Source organism: Saprolegnia diclina (assembly GCF_000281045.1).
Source record: "Saprolegnia diclina VS20 unplaced genomic scaffold supercont1.4, whole genome shotgun sequence".
NCBI classification, from domain to species: domain Eukaryota; phylum Oomycota; class Saprolegniomycetes; order Saprolegniales; family Saprolegniaceae; genus Saprolegnia; species Saprolegnia diclina.
Genome location: NW_008246071.1, coordinates 587,974 through 601,581, shown reverse-complemented (window position 1 = coordinate 601,581; position 13,608 = coordinate 587,974). Strand labels below are relative to the sequence as shown.

The 13,608-nt window shown below is 59.3% G+C and overlaps 8 protein-coding genes across 8 annotated transcripts; 5 read left to right on the top strand and 3 right to left on the bottom strand.

The window, feature by feature from the left end:
- Positions 1 to 817: 817 nt before the first annotated feature.
- On the top strand, positions 818 to 1,416 carry SDRG_01913 (transcription factor). Its single transcript, XM_008607468.1, has one exon. The coding sequence runs from the start codon at positions 926 to 928 to the stop codon at positions 1,373 to 1,375; it is 450 nt and encodes a 149-aa protein (XP_008605690.1). The 5' UTR covers positions 818 to 925; the 3' UTR covers positions 1,376 to 1,416.
- A 330-nt stretch (positions 1,417 to 1,746) lies between these two features.
- On the top strand, positions 1,747 to 2,726 carry SDRG_01912 (hypothetical protein; the record flags this gene model as incomplete). Its single annotated transcript, XM_008607467.1, has 3 exons — positions 1,747 to 2,069; positions 2,114 to 2,416; positions 2,471 to 2,726. 3 exons carry the CDS (start codon positions 1,747 to 1,749, stop codon positions 2,724 to 2,726), a joined length of 882 nt encoding a protein of 293 aa, XP_008605689.1.
- Positions 2,727 to 2,746: 20 nt separating this feature from the next.
- On the bottom strand, positions 2,747 to 4,574 carry SDRG_01911 (hypothetical protein; the record flags this gene model as incomplete). Its single annotated transcript, XM_008607466.1, has 9 exons — positions 2,747 to 2,818; positions 2,867 to 3,055; positions 3,104 to 3,255; positions 3,296 to 3,399; positions 3,441 to 3,512; positions 3,562 to 3,949; positions 3,995 to 4,208; positions 4,258 to 4,429; positions 4,471 to 4,574. The coding sequence occupies 9 exons, from the start codon at positions 4,572 to 4,574 to the stop codon at positions 2,747 to 2,749; spliced, it is 1,467 nt and encodes a 488-aa protein (XP_008605688.1).
- An 88-nt stretch (positions 4,575 to 4,662) lies between these two features.
- Positions 4,663 to 5,343, top strand: SDRG_01910 (hypothetical protein; the record flags this gene model as incomplete). Its single annotated transcript, XM_008607465.1, has 2 exons — positions 4,663 to 5,221; positions 5,267 to 5,343. 2 exons carry the CDS (start codon positions 4,663 to 4,665, stop codon positions 5,341 to 5,343), a joined length of 636 nt encoding a protein of 211 aa, XP_008605687.1.
- A 134-nt stretch (positions 5,344 to 5,477) lies between these two features.
- On the top strand, positions 5,478 to 7,649 carry SDRG_01909 (hypothetical protein; the record flags this gene model as incomplete). The annotated part of the gene is made up of 1 exon (XM_008607464.1): positions 5,478 to 7,649. The coding sequence occupies one exon, from the start codon at positions 5,478 to 5,480 to the stop codon at positions 7,647 to 7,649; it is 2,172 nt and encodes a 723-aa protein (XP_008605686.1).
- A 19-nt stretch (positions 7,650 to 7,668) lies between these two features.
- On the bottom strand, positions 7,669 to 8,738 carry SDRG_01908 (hypothetical protein). Its single transcript, XM_008607463.1, has 2 exons — positions 8,424 to 8,738; positions 7,669 to 8,373 (listed from the first exon to the last, which is right to left on the bottom strand). The coding sequence occupies exons 1-2, from the start codon at positions 8,701 to 8,703 to the stop codon at positions 7,718 to 7,720; spliced, it is 936 nt and encodes a 311-aa protein (XP_008605685.1). The 5' UTR covers positions 8,704 to 8,738; the 3' UTR covers positions 7,669 to 7,717.
- Positions 8,739 to 9,450: 712 nt separating this feature from the next.
- On the top strand, positions 9,451 to 11,720 carry SDRG_01907 (hypothetical protein; the record flags this gene model as incomplete). The annotated part of the gene is made up of 12 exons (XM_008607462.1): positions 9,451 to 9,525; positions 9,569 to 9,771; positions 9,816 to 9,909; positions 9,959 to 10,282; positions 10,328 to 10,459; positions 10,514 to 10,885; positions 10,933 to 11,058; positions 11,105 to 11,171; positions 11,226 to 11,281; positions 11,328 to 11,364; positions 11,411 to 11,589; positions 11,634 to 11,720. The coding sequence occupies 12 exons, from the start codon at positions 9,451 to 9,453 to the stop codon at positions 11,718 to 11,720; spliced, it is 1,752 nt and encodes a 583-aa protein (XP_008605684.1).
- Positions 11,715 to 12,946, bottom strand: SDRG_01906 (hypothetical protein). The gene is made up of 2 exons (XM_008607461.1): positions 12,772 to 12,946; positions 11,715 to 12,722 (listed from the first exon to the last, which is right to left on the bottom strand). The coding sequence occupies exons 1-2, from the start codon at positions 12,926 to 12,928 to the stop codon at positions 11,764 to 11,766; spliced, it is 1,116 nt and encodes a 371-aa protein (XP_008605683.1). The 5' UTR covers positions 12,929 to 12,946; the 3' UTR covers positions 11,715 to 11,763.
- Between the last annotated feature and the right edge of the window lie 662 nt (positions 12,947 to 13,608).

Here is a 13,608-nt window from a genome sequence, read left to right as displayed (position 1 = left end):
AAATCTTGGGTATTGCGCAATCTTGATCTTGCTGTTTGTAAGCCTGCCGAACAAACGACGTGGATTGGCTCGGAGGATTTCCTTTTCAGCCAATCCAAGGGATGAATGGCAACAAAGATGTCACCAAACGAGCGAACCGACACTTGCTCATTCGTCATCTCACGTCGCATCATCGAGGGAGGACGAGTTTGCATTCGAATATGGACGCTGTCTACTTGAATATACGATGGACTAAGCTCAGTTTACCAAGTTCAAGGTAGTAAAGGACTATAGGGACTAGATCGTTTCAACGCCCGCAATGCATGTCACACCGTTGCCCCACGCATCTGCATGTGGATGACGATGTGCTTCGCGCATGCCATGAGGATGCGAGAAGGACGTGCGCGGCTTCCTGGAGAAGGGTCGCTTATTTTGCGTCGGACGATCTTGGTGCATAGTCACGTCCAAACTGCGTGTATTTATCCATTCTACTATAATATACGAAACCTTGTGTAATGTATGCATTGCATTCCATTTATAAAAATACATACTCCTGGCACATGATTGGCTCAAATGCAATCTTCGACAGGCAAGCTATTCGCTGTTTTGAACCAATCCCAGCTCAGAACGTGTGCCCCTTGGACGAAACGGCGCGGTCGCCATGTCCCTTTCCTCGGTTGCTTGGCTCGAGTACAGCCACCATCCGCGAGCAATCGACCTTGCCTGCGACGCAGGTGGCGGATGTCTCGAGGTACAAAGCGACAGGGCGCGCCTGGCGGTCGAAAGAATTCGGGCCCCAGAATTCATTTTCTGGAAAATTCCGTCCAATTTCGGTGCGATTTTAGCCAATGGGACCATCACTCGAAGCGTCGCCGGGTTATCCGGACGCCACAGCCACCGGCCAGAAGTCGACCATTTCGAATTTCCATCGATAGACAAGAACACGATGAGCTTTGCGCAGGGTCAAGATTGGGAGGTCCAGGGCTGGAACAAGGCCCGCAGCGGTGGCCGCGTCGGCAACGAGTCCAAGGAGGCCGCGCTCAACCGCGCGCGCCGCGCCGGCAACGTCTCGACCGAGGTCAAGCACACGAACGGTCTCAACCGCTCGGCCCACGGCGCCGCTGGCAACATGCGCAAGCTCGATGAAGACACGGAGAACTTCAAGCACGACACGGTCGACCGGTCGCTCTCGCAGGCGCTCTCGAAGGCGCGCCTCGACAAGGGCATGACGCAGAAGGCGCTCGCGACCGCCATCAACGAGAAGCCGCAGGTCATTGGCGAGTACGAGTCGGGCCGCGCGATCCCGAACCCGGCCATCATCTCCAAGATTGAGCGCGCGCTCGGCTGCCGGTTACCTCGTGGCCCCAAGAAGAAGCGCCCCACGACGTCGGAGTAAATCGACGACGAAGTAATATAACATAGTCTTGTAGCCACCGACGCCGACTTCGTCTTCTTTGGCGGGATGATGGGCGAGGAAATAACCTTGGATCCTTCTACACACCACGTATCTGCCGCAATGGAACACTTCTATGTCCTAACGGAGCTGGTGCCATGGAGCGTGCACCATCGTCCCGATGCATGCACGAAATACATGTACTAGAAGGATGAGTCAACCAACTAACTCGATGCGGTCTCAAGTTGCCAGCAGCACCGTGGTTGAGTTGGTCGTCGGAGCATGGCACCAACGCATAACCTTGCTCGTCGAAGAAGCCTCGAAAACGAAGTGGGTTCGCGGATCTGTTCCGAGATTGCCTGCCAGTTTCAAAGATGCGGCGTCTTGCACCTCCGACCCGACCCATGGCCGGTCTGCGGCTGCTTGCGCTCTGTAGTCTGCTTCTGCCGACGTCAACGGTAGCGACGACGACAGCCTGCGACGTGTGCCAGTACAAGTCGTACGCGTGCGGCAGCGCGTCGGTCGATCGCAGCGTTTGCACCGTTGACGGCCGCGTGCAAATGGACGACGTCTTCTGCGATGCCGACTGTCTCTGCGCCGACGGCTTTGTCTGCGCCAACCTCCGTCTCGGCCACCACGTCGTCGCTGCTGGCCACGCCCGGCCCCGGTGTGTCTCGGCCGATGGCCTGCGTGCGCGGTATGCCACGACCGGTCCTCTACGATCTCACTTGTACATGGTAGGTTTGAGAGCTGTCGCCACGTGAGCGCGACGGCGCCGCTTGTCGGCGCGTACAACCTCACGTCATGGCCGCGCTTCCACGACGCAACGTGCACGACACAAGAGTGCCGCGCGACACGGGCGCTCAAGACACGCCACCAGAGCGGCCGCGTCATCGTCGTCTGGACCGAGCCGCAGTCCACGTATCACTTTATCACAGAAGGCACGCTCACAAACCTCTCGAGCGGCATCTTTCACAGCGTTGGGCAATGGGACGAGGCGCGCGACCAACTCGTCGACGTGCAGTCGCAGAGCATCGCCAAGTGGTACTGCGCTTGGTCTCTCTCGCGTCTCTGTATGATCCAATGGTCCTTGGCTAGCTACACGCTGCAGACGCGCAACACCAACAACGCCAAGTGCAAGGGCTACATCCTCTCGACCGAGCGCGCTACGGACAGTGCGCTCTGGACGACCGACTTGCCGGTGTCAATCTGGGCTGCGGTCGTCGCCAGCGTCGTCGCTGCATTTGCCAGTGTAGTCGCTGTCGTCTATGTCGGCTGCCACACGTCGCGGGCGGCGTACGTCCCGCTGGCGAGGCCGATGGCACCGACCGCCGAGACAACGCACATTGAGTAGCAAAAATCGACTTGATGATATTAGCCCACGCGTGTCCTTGTCGTGGCGAGTGCGTCTTGGCCCATGCGGTTGGCAATGATGGAGAAGAGCGCCTAACGTAGTACGCTAGCGACAGTATGAGATGGAGGAGACGAGGCTACCTGGACTCGGGGACAGGCGAGGTCCGCGCTCGAGAGCTGGGACGCAATGCCCTGGATGACAACCGGTGTCAGGACGCAGTTGTTTTCAATCACAATCCGAAAGAGCGAGAGCACGTGCAGCTCGGACCGCGTCATCTCTTGGCGGGCGTCTTCGTGGGCCCGCAGCATCGCGCCAAAGATACTGAGCGTCTGCGACCGTAGGACTTGAGGATTTCTCGTTTGACGCAGTTAGCGTACGGTGCAGAGCTCGAGCAGCCGCGCCTTCTGCACGCGCAGTCGACCAAGGTGCTGGTCCTTACTCACTTGAAACGACGGCAAGTTGGTGTCGTTGAGGCACGCCGCTTCGAGCTTGGACGCATGCAAGTGTTCTCGCTCGGCCCAGTGCATGGCTACATCCACGCGTTGGCTGCCATCGACAAGCGTACGCACCGAGCTTGGCCGAGAGGTTCAGCTTGAGGTGGTCTTGGTTGCTCCCAAACGCATCCGAGATGTCGACGATGCGCTGCTTCTTGGCGGCCATGCGCAGTTTGAGCCTAAAACGGTATGGTATCCAAGGGTGTCACGTTAGCGCGACCGTTTGTTGAGCGTATGCATGACCGCATCGTCCATGGACGTAGCGAGCTTGGACGCGTAGAGTGGTCGGGGTCTACACTCGCATCCCATCGGGCTCAATAGCGATGCTCGGTCGAAAGTACCGTCGCGGTGTGCCAAGGTCGGTGTTGTGTTGCATCTTGCTCTGGCGGTGCCCGCTGCTGTCGATCGTGTAGCAAATGCCGCGTGGCGTGAGTGTTGCGGGTGCCGTCGACGGCTTGGTCGGACGCATGGGTGTCGCGCTTGGGGAGCTTGGGACGAGACCGCTTCGGGTCGGGATGACGTTGCGGGGCTGGATCGGCGGCATGTCGGCGGCTTCGGCGTCAAAGAACTGAAGCGCGGGCACGGGCGTCACAAAGCTCTTGCTGATTATGTCAAAGACGGCTGGCGACAGCTCCTTGGGGCGGGATTGATGCAAGATGAGCTTGTTGGTGACGTTCTCTCGCATCGCGCGGTCCTTGCGCCGCTTCCGCGCAAGCCACACATGGGCAACTACCACTGAAATGGTGAGTGCGAACGACGAGAGAGGATCGCCACCAGCGCGAAAGGCGAAGAGCACGTTCTCGCTCAAACCGAGCGGGTTGTCATTGTATTCCCGCTCGCGGTGCTGCGCGACAACGGCCTGCGCGGCGGCGCCGTTCCGGGACTTGATCGCGGCCAGCTTGGAGCGCTGGTCAGTGTTTGGCTTGGCAACGTGCATGCCACTGCGCCGCTTGCGCTGCTTCAGAACGCGACTCAGCTTGAACTCGAGCTAGTTGCCAATATGGGTCGACGTACACACGTTGTACGTGGAAGTATACCCCAAACGAGCTGTCCGAACCGTGGAGGTGGCGGCGCGGGCTTGCTGCCACAGTTTCTGCATGGGACGTCGCCGAGACCTTCATCTTGGCCTCGAGATACTGGCCCAGCGCCGCGACTTGCACGGGCTCTTCCACGTGGGCTTTTGGCCGGTGCGGCTTTGGGCCCTGGAGCCTATGCCAGCCTGAGACCTTGGGCGAGAGGCAGGCAGCTACCGCGCGCGATGCACGCGCTCGAGCGAGATGCGAACGTGGTTCTGGATCACGTCCAAGCCATCGCGGCCGTGCTGCCGCCGGCTTGGTCGCGACTCGGGGCTCATGCAGCGCAATTTTGACTTTTTTTATTTAAATACCAAGTGCGTGTAACTGCCACGATCGGCGGTGGAAATCTCAAAGAACGCAACTTGGATGGACGAGTGCTACATGAGCCCTGAGCGCAAGCGGCCGCGGCTTGACTGCAGCCCGACTGCGGCCGACGACAGCGACTGCACGGTCATGGCCTCGTCGTCGCCCGAGGAGGCCGAGTCGCCATGTTTCTTTGGCGACGACGTCGATGCCATCTTCTCACTGCCCCCACACATGATGACGACAGGCCAACCGCGCAGCCTCTTTGCTGGTATGATAAGCACGGATGACGATGCAACACAGCTTGCGCCCATGAACGCTATCATCGCACCACATGGCAGCCAAGGCCAAGACAGCTACGATCGTCAGCCGCCCTTGTCGGACGATACGCTCGATGGGCTCATGCTTGCCCAAGCATCCGACGAAGCGCTCTCTGGTGGGAACCCGATCGTGTTGTCGCCCGCCTCGCAGATGTGCGTATTGTCCCACATTGGTACGCTCGCCGCGCGGCCATCGACGCCGCCAGCACAGGTTGAAGTCGCGGTGCTTCCGCCACGCCGATCAGCGCAGGGATACGGCAAGAAGATCCTGGCGACCGCACTCGAATGGGACACTTGCAGCGGTGCGCCTTTCCTCGATTCGACAACTCAAACGCGCCGGTTTGTAGAGCATGCGTTTCTCGAAGAAGCCAGCGACCGCGACGACTGGGCGCTGGACGACCTCTCGGACAGCGATTTCGAGTAACAGTAATGCGAAGGATCGTGCAACGACCAACTTGAGTGGCGCGAACGCGTCGGCGCCCTTTCGGCTGATGGGCATCGGTTACAGAGCTCAAGCGACGCGAGAACCGCCAGAGTGCAAGTAGCAGCCACACACGCATGTCGACGACCACGATTCCGCTCGGCACCATGTCGTTTCGCACGGCGTACGGCGCAGTCGAGCCGACGACGGTGTCGCGTCGCGCCCCTCGCCCGTGGGCGCGCTGGGCGTTTGCTGTCGCAGTCGCCTCGCTCTTTGCGGCGCTCGGGTGCGTGCTCACGCTCCAGGAGCAAAACGACACTGTCGTCGTCATCGTCACCGTCGACGAGCCGCCTCTCGACTCGCGCTATGACGCGTTCTTCACCGCGACCGCGGCCATGCGCGACGAGGCCATCGACCCGTGCCACAACTTTTACCGCTACGCGTGCGGCGGCTGGCTCGAGAACGCTACGATCCCGTCGAATGCCAACGCGGTCGACACGTCGTTTCGCGTTGTCGCTGACACCAACGCCAAGCTCATCGAGACCATCGTTCGCTCCAACCCGCCGGTGATCGGGCCGCTGTACCAGTCGTGCATTGCCGTGGGCGACGTCGACGATGCCGGTGTCGATGCCGTCTCACGCCAGCTATCGCACGTCGCGGCCCTCACGACCAAGGACGACGTGTTCGCGTACGCTGGCGACCTCTTCCGCACGTCGGGAGTCGACGCCTTCTTCAGCCTCGAGGTTTTGGGCAACCCGAAGAACGCGACCACGAACGTGCTCTCGCTTTCGCAAGGCGGGCTTACATTTCCAGGCCGAGACTACTATCTAGACGCACACAAGCGCGCCAAGTACACTGCCTTGTTTGTCGAGTACGTCACGAGCTTGGCGACTGTCGATGCGTTTGCCCGGCACAACGTCACAGCGTTCACGCACCGCCCCTTAAAGCTCGAGACGTCGTTTGCGACCATGTCGATCGCCAACGCCGACCTCCGGGATCCGTGGGCAACGTACCACGCGCTCTCGCTCGCAGAGCTCGAGGTGAAATGGCCTCACGTTGCCGCGTACCTTCGCGGCGCGGGCGTCTACGAGACGCTCGCAAACTCCAACGCGCCGATCGTCGTGTCGACGCCGGGGTTCTTTGCAGCCCAGGCCGCGCTCTTGGCCAGTGACGACGTCGACTTGAGCACGCTCATCAAGTATGTAAGCTTCCGCTTGATCGACAGCCAGAGCCCGCTGCTCGGCGAGCACTTTCGCGCCGCAAGCCACAAGTTTCATGGGACGCTCAGCGGCCTCGGCGTCGCCTCGACGCGGGCCAACTACTGTCTCGGGCTCACGGAAGCGCATTTGGGGGCGGTCCTCGGGTCCTACTACCTCGAGCGGGTCTGGGATAACAGCACCAAACTGGCTGCGCGGTCGCTCATCACTGAAATCGAGGCGGCCATGGGCAACGTCCTCGCCAACGAGCCGTGGCTTGACGACGCGACGCGCAAAGAAGGGCTTCGCAAGCTGCATCACATCTTCAACCTCGTGGGCGGCCCCGACGTCACGCCGCCGCTGCCATTTCCGCTCAACAGCACCGGCTTCTTTGCCAACATGGCGCAGCTCCAAGCGCACGAGATGACGACTGCGCTCTCGTCGATCGGGGCGCCCGTGGACCCGATGGCGTGGGGCCTCTCGGCGTCGACCGTCAACGCGTACTACGACCCAAGTGCCAACAAGATGGTGTTTCCGGCCGCTATCCTTCAGGCGCCGTTTTACTCTGCGCATGAAATGCCGTCGATTGCGAATTATGCACGCATCGGCATGGTCATGGGCCACGAGCTCACGCACGGCTTTGACGACCAAGGCCGCAACTACGACGGGAACGGCAACCTCCGCATGTGGTGGTCGCCCTCCGTGAGCAAGACGTTTGATGTCAAGGCCGACTGCTTGGCGGCGCAGTACGCTGCGTTTGAAGTCACGTCGCTGGATGCCTCGACGCGCATTGGATTTGTCGATGGCCACCTCACGCTCGGCGAAAACATTGCAGACAACGGCGGGCTCAAGCTCGCGTACTTGGCGTATGCGGCCACCCAAGCCGGTCCGATCTCGACCGACGAGACCAAGTTGTACTTTACGGCCTTTGCGCAGGCGTGGTGCGAGAAGCGGTCGGATGCGTACGCAGAGCTCCTCCTCGGCCTCGACCCACACTCGCCCGGCAAGTGGCGCGTGAATGGCCCGCTCATGAACTCGGCGCTCTTTGCCGAGACGTTCCAGTGTCCTGTCGGCTCGCCCATGAACCCACCCCACAAGTGCGTCGTGTGGTGATACGTCTATTCTAAGCTGGTGTTTGGTGGAAACGCTGTAAAAGACACTGTATTGACACAAAAGCAACGCTATGTGCTCGTTGGATTGGCTATTTGATAGTAGCGAAACTCGGCAGCGGGGCCATTGTCCACCGCGCTATCGTCGTGAATCGTGTGCACGTTCGCGAGTGTGAGGTTCGCGTTGCGGGCAGCAGCTTCCCACGCATTGAGCTCTGCGTCAAACCCCGTTCGGAGCGCGTTGATCAAATGCACGCGAGCATCAATGGACGTCTTGGCGAGGTACTTTTGAAACACGGGCGGGAGGAGCTTGGCGTGCTCGATCTCGTAGCAACAATCGGCCGCCAATACCACATCAAAACGCTGGTCGTCGTCGTCTGCGTCCAGGGTTGGCGACCGCCAGTCGAGCTTGGTGACGCGGCAGACGTCGCGCACGCCGTTCGCCTCGGCGTTGAAGCGGGCATTCTGGAGGACCTCGGGCAGAAAGTCCGTGAGAACAACTTCGGACGCGCCTTTGAGGGCGGCAACGATGCCGACGAGGCCGGTGCCACAGCCGACCTCGAGTACTCGGCGCCCACGTACGTCGACTTGGTCGGTGGCAATCGCGTGGGCCAAAACGAGGCTCGCACCCCACGTCTGCCAGCCAAAGCCGGCCTCCATGAAGCTCAGCTCGCGCAGTGCAACCGGGGGTAGCGACTCGTGAACGAATAAAGTCTTGGTCGGATGGTCTAATACCGCGTGTGAGATGCACTGAGATACGTGAACACACTGCGAGTACCTGTGACGGCGGCGAGCGCGCCTCGCACCTCTTCAAACTGCGCTTCGAGGTCTTTCGCATCGTCGTTGAGGCCATACTGGTACCAGATCGACTCGACGGCCGCGAGCCATTGGCGACCGACCTGCTTGAGCGTCATGCGGTGCGTGGCCGTGAGCGTCTCATCAACGGCGCCGACAAAGCGCGCAAGGCTATCTAGGACGCGTGCAACATCGTCGACATCGCGCTTGTCGGCGCACAAGAGCGCCGTCATGACGTCGTCGAATGCGCCCTCCAAGTCCATTGTGTGTCTGCCAGCAAATAAGCAGTCGATTTTCGTCAAGGCTTAGGGCAAAGTACTATACAAAGACCAAGTGTTTCCCCGCCGACCACGTCTTTGACGCCAAGGTTCGACTTCAACCGCGCAGTGTCGAGATGAGCCTCCTCACGTCGTACAGTGTAGAGGTAGCCACATCCTGCGCTCTTGTCTGAGCCCAATGTTCCTTCAATGGCTCCTTGCTGCTCGATGAAGGCAGGACGGACGAGGTGAAGCGACTTTGGCTGGCACTCCGCGTGGCCTCGACAAGCACAACCATCGGAGACACGCATGAAGCGATATGCTGTACTCACTGTGATACGGTGCGTACTACGTGAGCCTGCATCTGCTACGTGGGAGCAGCGCATTCGCGACCGGCCAAAGGTCCAAAGCACAACACATAGTGGCATAGTGTCGAGTGTATTAGCTCTAAATAGGAAATCAGCATCGCTCTTCCTTGCGGTGCGATGGCGTGCGACTCAATCGCGCTTGACCTTGAGTGCTCGCTCGATGGCGACAGCGACTGAAATGGGCACCTTGGCGAGCTTGGGGTGATCCCGCGTGAAGCGCGCTGTGGGCATGAGTAACGACGAGAGACTCGGTCGGCGCGCCATCTCTTTCGGGCGTGCGTTGGGCATAATTTGCAGACTGCACGGAGCTGAGTCGGCGGCGCCGCTGTCTCAACGCCACCGAGTCGGTTGAGACGACTTGAACTGTCAGCGAAACCGTCGCACGATGAGCCTTGTCGTCGAGACGAAGCGCGCGAGTGCCAAGATGGAGCTCGGGCCAGCGCCGCCGCCACGTCACAAGGTACACTTGATTGGCAAAGCGTCTTGGTTGGCAACTGCAGTAGGCGCCGCTGGCGCTGCCCGAGTTTGACGACAGCGACAGCGACGACGATAGCCATGCGCTCGAGGACGTTCCACCAGCGATCGAAACGAGCTCCAACAACCAGAGCGACTTCAAGTGGGACGGTATCAGCGACATTCAGAGTCTCAAGCACCAAAATGCAGAGCTCGTGGCGGCCATCAAGAGCCATAAGCAGCAAATCAACGAGTAGGAACGACGCATGGATTTTCCAGCGTTACGGTGGCGCGTAGACTGCAGCTTCTACTCGAAGCCTTGGAGCCCATCCCTGGCCTCGATGTGGATGCGTTCAAGGACATTCTGCAAGGCTCCGAGATTGTTGATCACGTAGACATCGTTTTCAGATGTTGTTGATATCCCCAACCCTCAACATTAGGACATTCGCAACGTCAAGATTGTGCACCAAGCCAAGAAGCTGCGCCAAGCGACGCTGGCCTACAACAAGGAAAAGACTCGCGCGGCGGCTGCCAGCACCAAGATGGCCGAGATGGAGCGCGCGGTCGAGGCGGCGCAGACCCTTCAGCTCAAGGCCGAGCGCGCACTGCAGCGACTTCAGCAACAGCCTCGGCCCGACGTGGCGAAGAAGGTGCCGTCGCCCGAGAAGGAAGTCGCTGCGTCCAAGAAGCTCGAGGAGCTAAAACTCAAATGCGAGGCGCAAGCAGTTGAGCTCAAACGCACCCAACGCGCCCTTCAGCGCGAAGTAAGCATCGGTTTTGGACAGACTGGCAACGCTATGTCTGTGTAGGTGGGCGACGACGTAGCACTGAGTGACATTCTTGATGCGAGCGACAGCGGGAAGCGAGGCCGTGCCCAGCAAATCGTGATGCTCAAAGCCAAAATCAAAAAGCTCGAACGGGCCCAGCCAAGTCCCGTCGATGTGCGATACATGCAACACACCCCGAAACTCAATCTCAAATGGAAATGAATGTAGGTGCCGCGGGATGTCGATCGCAAGGCGGAAGACGACCTTGCGGCCTCCAAACTCGAGCGCCGAAAGCAAAGTGAGAAGCTTTTAGAGGACGGCAATGCACTGCGCGAGGGCCACGAGAAACTGCACAAAAAATACGAAGCGACAAAAGCCCGCCTCCACGTGTTTGAAAAGGAATCGAGCAAGAGCAAGGTCAAGATCAGCGTGCTACTGGAGAAATCCAAGAACGACGACCTCCTCATCGACCGTCTCCAAAGCGAACTCGAAACAAAGAAGCCAGGACCGAGCTCGCGGGCCCGCACGGCCGACAGCAAAGCGCCTGACGGTGACGAGCTCGACGCGCTCAAACTGCTCTGCAAGGATCAAAAGCGACAAGTAAACCACAACCAAAGAGCGATAAAGAGCTGACGTGGGCTCTGTAGCTGGCGCACCAAGCAAGTCTCCTCGAGTCCTTCCAGCGCGACTTGCACGCTGCGCAATCGACTGATCTCAAGCACACAAAGGCCAGTGTCTCCAAAGAACAATTTGGCAACTATCAAGCCTTGGCGGTACTTTTCTGCACCGGCTTTCCGCTCGTGGTGACAAGCAGCGTAGATTGAGAAAGAACGACTCGTCGAACTCGTCAAGTCCCTTCAGCAGCAGCTCCAAGCAGCCAAGCTAGGTACGATATACCAAGCCATTTCGCCTTGCCAGCCATTTGATTTGGTTGAGGTAGACGCTCCACCGAAACCATCGGGCATACCGCACTTGCGCAACGACGCATCTCGCTCGGTACGCTGTGCACAGCGTGCGATCAATGTCACAGTGTTGGTGCTAGCGGCTACCGTCTCCTCGCACATTAAACGACGTTGCAGGTAGGCTACAGTCCTAGCTGGTCGCAGCTCATCATCAAGGGCGTAGAGTTGGACCGGCTACGACTAGCTGTCGAAGCCAAGGACGAGGAAATTGCTACGTGGAAACGGGCGTACGAAGCGGCAGTCTCAGACAAGGTCAGTTGCAGCGAGGAGCTTCGCCTCTTGATATTGGCCTCTCAGACGTCAACATCACAGCACAGTCATCTCATCGCGGATCTCGAAGAGGTATGTCGCACAACGTGGGTAGCAATGCTCGACGGGTTGGGTAGGAAAATGCAGCGCTCAAAGACGAGTGTTTGAAGCTCCAGAACATGGTGCGCGCGGCCCGGAAGCGGGAAGAGACACGCGTGTCGTGATCAAGCGCTCGACATCAAGCTAGGGCAGGATAACATTATGTAATCAATTTGACGGTGGCGAGGTTGCTCGGTAGCGCGATGCACTGTCGCGGCGCTCTTGGCGCAGCGCAGCTTCATCCATGACATCGCGAAGGGCAGAGACTTCTCGCTCGAGGAGTCGGCAGCGCTTGTCTGCGACGACGAGCTGCGTCTCGAGCTCGCGAACTTGCTGGCGGAGCTGGTATACGTCGTCGTCGGTCGCTTCGTGGCGCTGGAGCTTGGCTTTCAAATGTTCGCGGTCCTGCTTCCACCGAATCTTGAGTTCGCGCACTTTTTTCTCAAGGGCTTTGATACGCGTGTCCTTGTCGGTGAGTTCGAGCACGAGCCGGTCGTTGTCATGGGCTCGATGCACATCATGGCGCTCGAGTTCGCGCCGAAGGTCATCCTCGCGCACTTGGGACTTGCGGTGCTGCGCCTCGAGCGCGTCCAGCTGCTGCTCAAGCGACTGCGCTTGCGCTTTGGTGGACGACGCAATCTCGGAGAGGCAGATCGCGTCCTGCTGCAGCTGCGCTATCCTTCGCTGGGCAGCCTCCTGCGCCGCGTCACTCTCCGCGTCGCGTCGACGGCATTCATCCATGAGCTGTCGGCGCAAGGTCTCGATGCAATGGTGGGCTTCGCTGAGCCGTCGCCGCAGCTTCTTGTTGTCCTTGCTGGATTCGCTACCAGAGTCTTTCGCGAGCTTGAGCGCAGATAGTTCGCGCTTGACAGCTTCGTGCTCGCACGCTTCCTTCTCCATTTGCCGGTGCAAAGCGTCCAGCTGCGTATGACACTCTTTCTCGCGCTCGCTCGCATTGCGCTCACTTGCTTTGAGGAGCTCGGCCGCTGTCGTCAGCTGCGCGTGAATGCGGTCGGTGTACTCCTTGTCCTGGCCCATCACAGTCGCCTGCGCAGCGACTTTGGCCTCGAGCTCCATGATCTTAGTCGCAGCGTCGGACTTGTCCTTCTCGAGGCCACGAATGATGGCTACGGCGTTTGCCATGAGCGCCGATCGGGCAGCACCGCAAAATGCTACCTTGGAGGCCAGCGACGTCCATCTCGTGGCGCTGCAGCTGGAGCCCGACCTGCGTGTTGAGGTCGCTGAGCTGGCTACATAAGAGCTCATAGTTGTGCTTGTACTTCTCGAGCGTCCGAACGCGCAGGAAGAGCACATCGCGGTGCGCGTCGGTCATGCCCGTTTTGGATCTCGCGATTCCGGCATCCGGATACGACAAACGGCAAACGCGTTAAACCTTTGACCATGGGTTGAACATGATCACGATGCGTCAAACGCTTTGTCAAATGGCGTCAAACGGGGTTGGAGTACACTGTAGTTGGAGTGGACAGCTGGTCCTTGTCATCATCCGCGGCAGGTGGCAAGTTTCTGTGCTGTAATCACGCAGGTGGCAAGTTTCTATGCTGTAATCACGCTGCGCCGACTCTGCGTTGTTTCGACGCATGCTCGTGGACAGCTTCCTACTGCAACTAGCGTGGCCGACGCTGGTGCTGCCTTCGAGACGTGACGGCAAAATATAAGATCGGCGGTCACGCTGCGCGCCTTTCGCGCCGGCCTGCGAAGGGGCGGAGAGTGCCACGGGTGTCGCTATCCGAAATGGAGCGGAATCCTCCGCGCTAAATCCTGCAGCAGCTGGAAGCGACAATGGCCAATGGCCGATGGCCGCGCGCAGCCGGGTGAAAACACGTGCCCATAGTGGCAATCACATGGCGGCTGCGTCAACGGCGCCACGGTCAGGTTTTACGTCCTTTTCGTGAAAAACGCGAAGTGCTATACAAACGCCAAGTGCAACGATGGGCTTTAACGCGTCTAGAAAAGACGCATTTGTAACTGGCAGAGATAGATCTTGGGCCATTT

What these genes read in the sequence shown, in the direction of transcription:
- SDRG_01913 (XM_008607468.1), top strand. Translation starts at nt 926, where the DNA reads ATGAGCTTTGCGCAGGGTCAAGATTGGGAGGTCCAGGGCTGGAACAAG.
- SDRG_01908 (XM_008607463.1), bottom strand. Translation starts at nt 8,703, where the DNA reads ATGGACTTGGAGGGCGCATTCGACGACGTCATGACGGCGCTCTTGTGC. An exon ending in CGCGCTCGCCGCCGTCACAG is followed by an intron (nt 8,374 to 8,423) that starts GTACTCGCAGTG and finishes ACGCGGTATTAG; the next exon opens with ACCATCCGACCAAGACTTTA.
- SDRG_01906 (XM_008607461.1), bottom strand. Translation starts at nt 12,928, where the DNA reads ATGACCGACGCGCACCGCGATGTGCTCTTCCTGCGCGTTCGGACGCTC. An exon ending in GGACGTCGCTGGCCTCCAAG is followed by an intron (nt 12,723 to 12,771) that starts GTAGCATTTTGC and finishes CAAACGCCGTAG; the next exon opens with CCATCATTCGTGGCCTCGAG.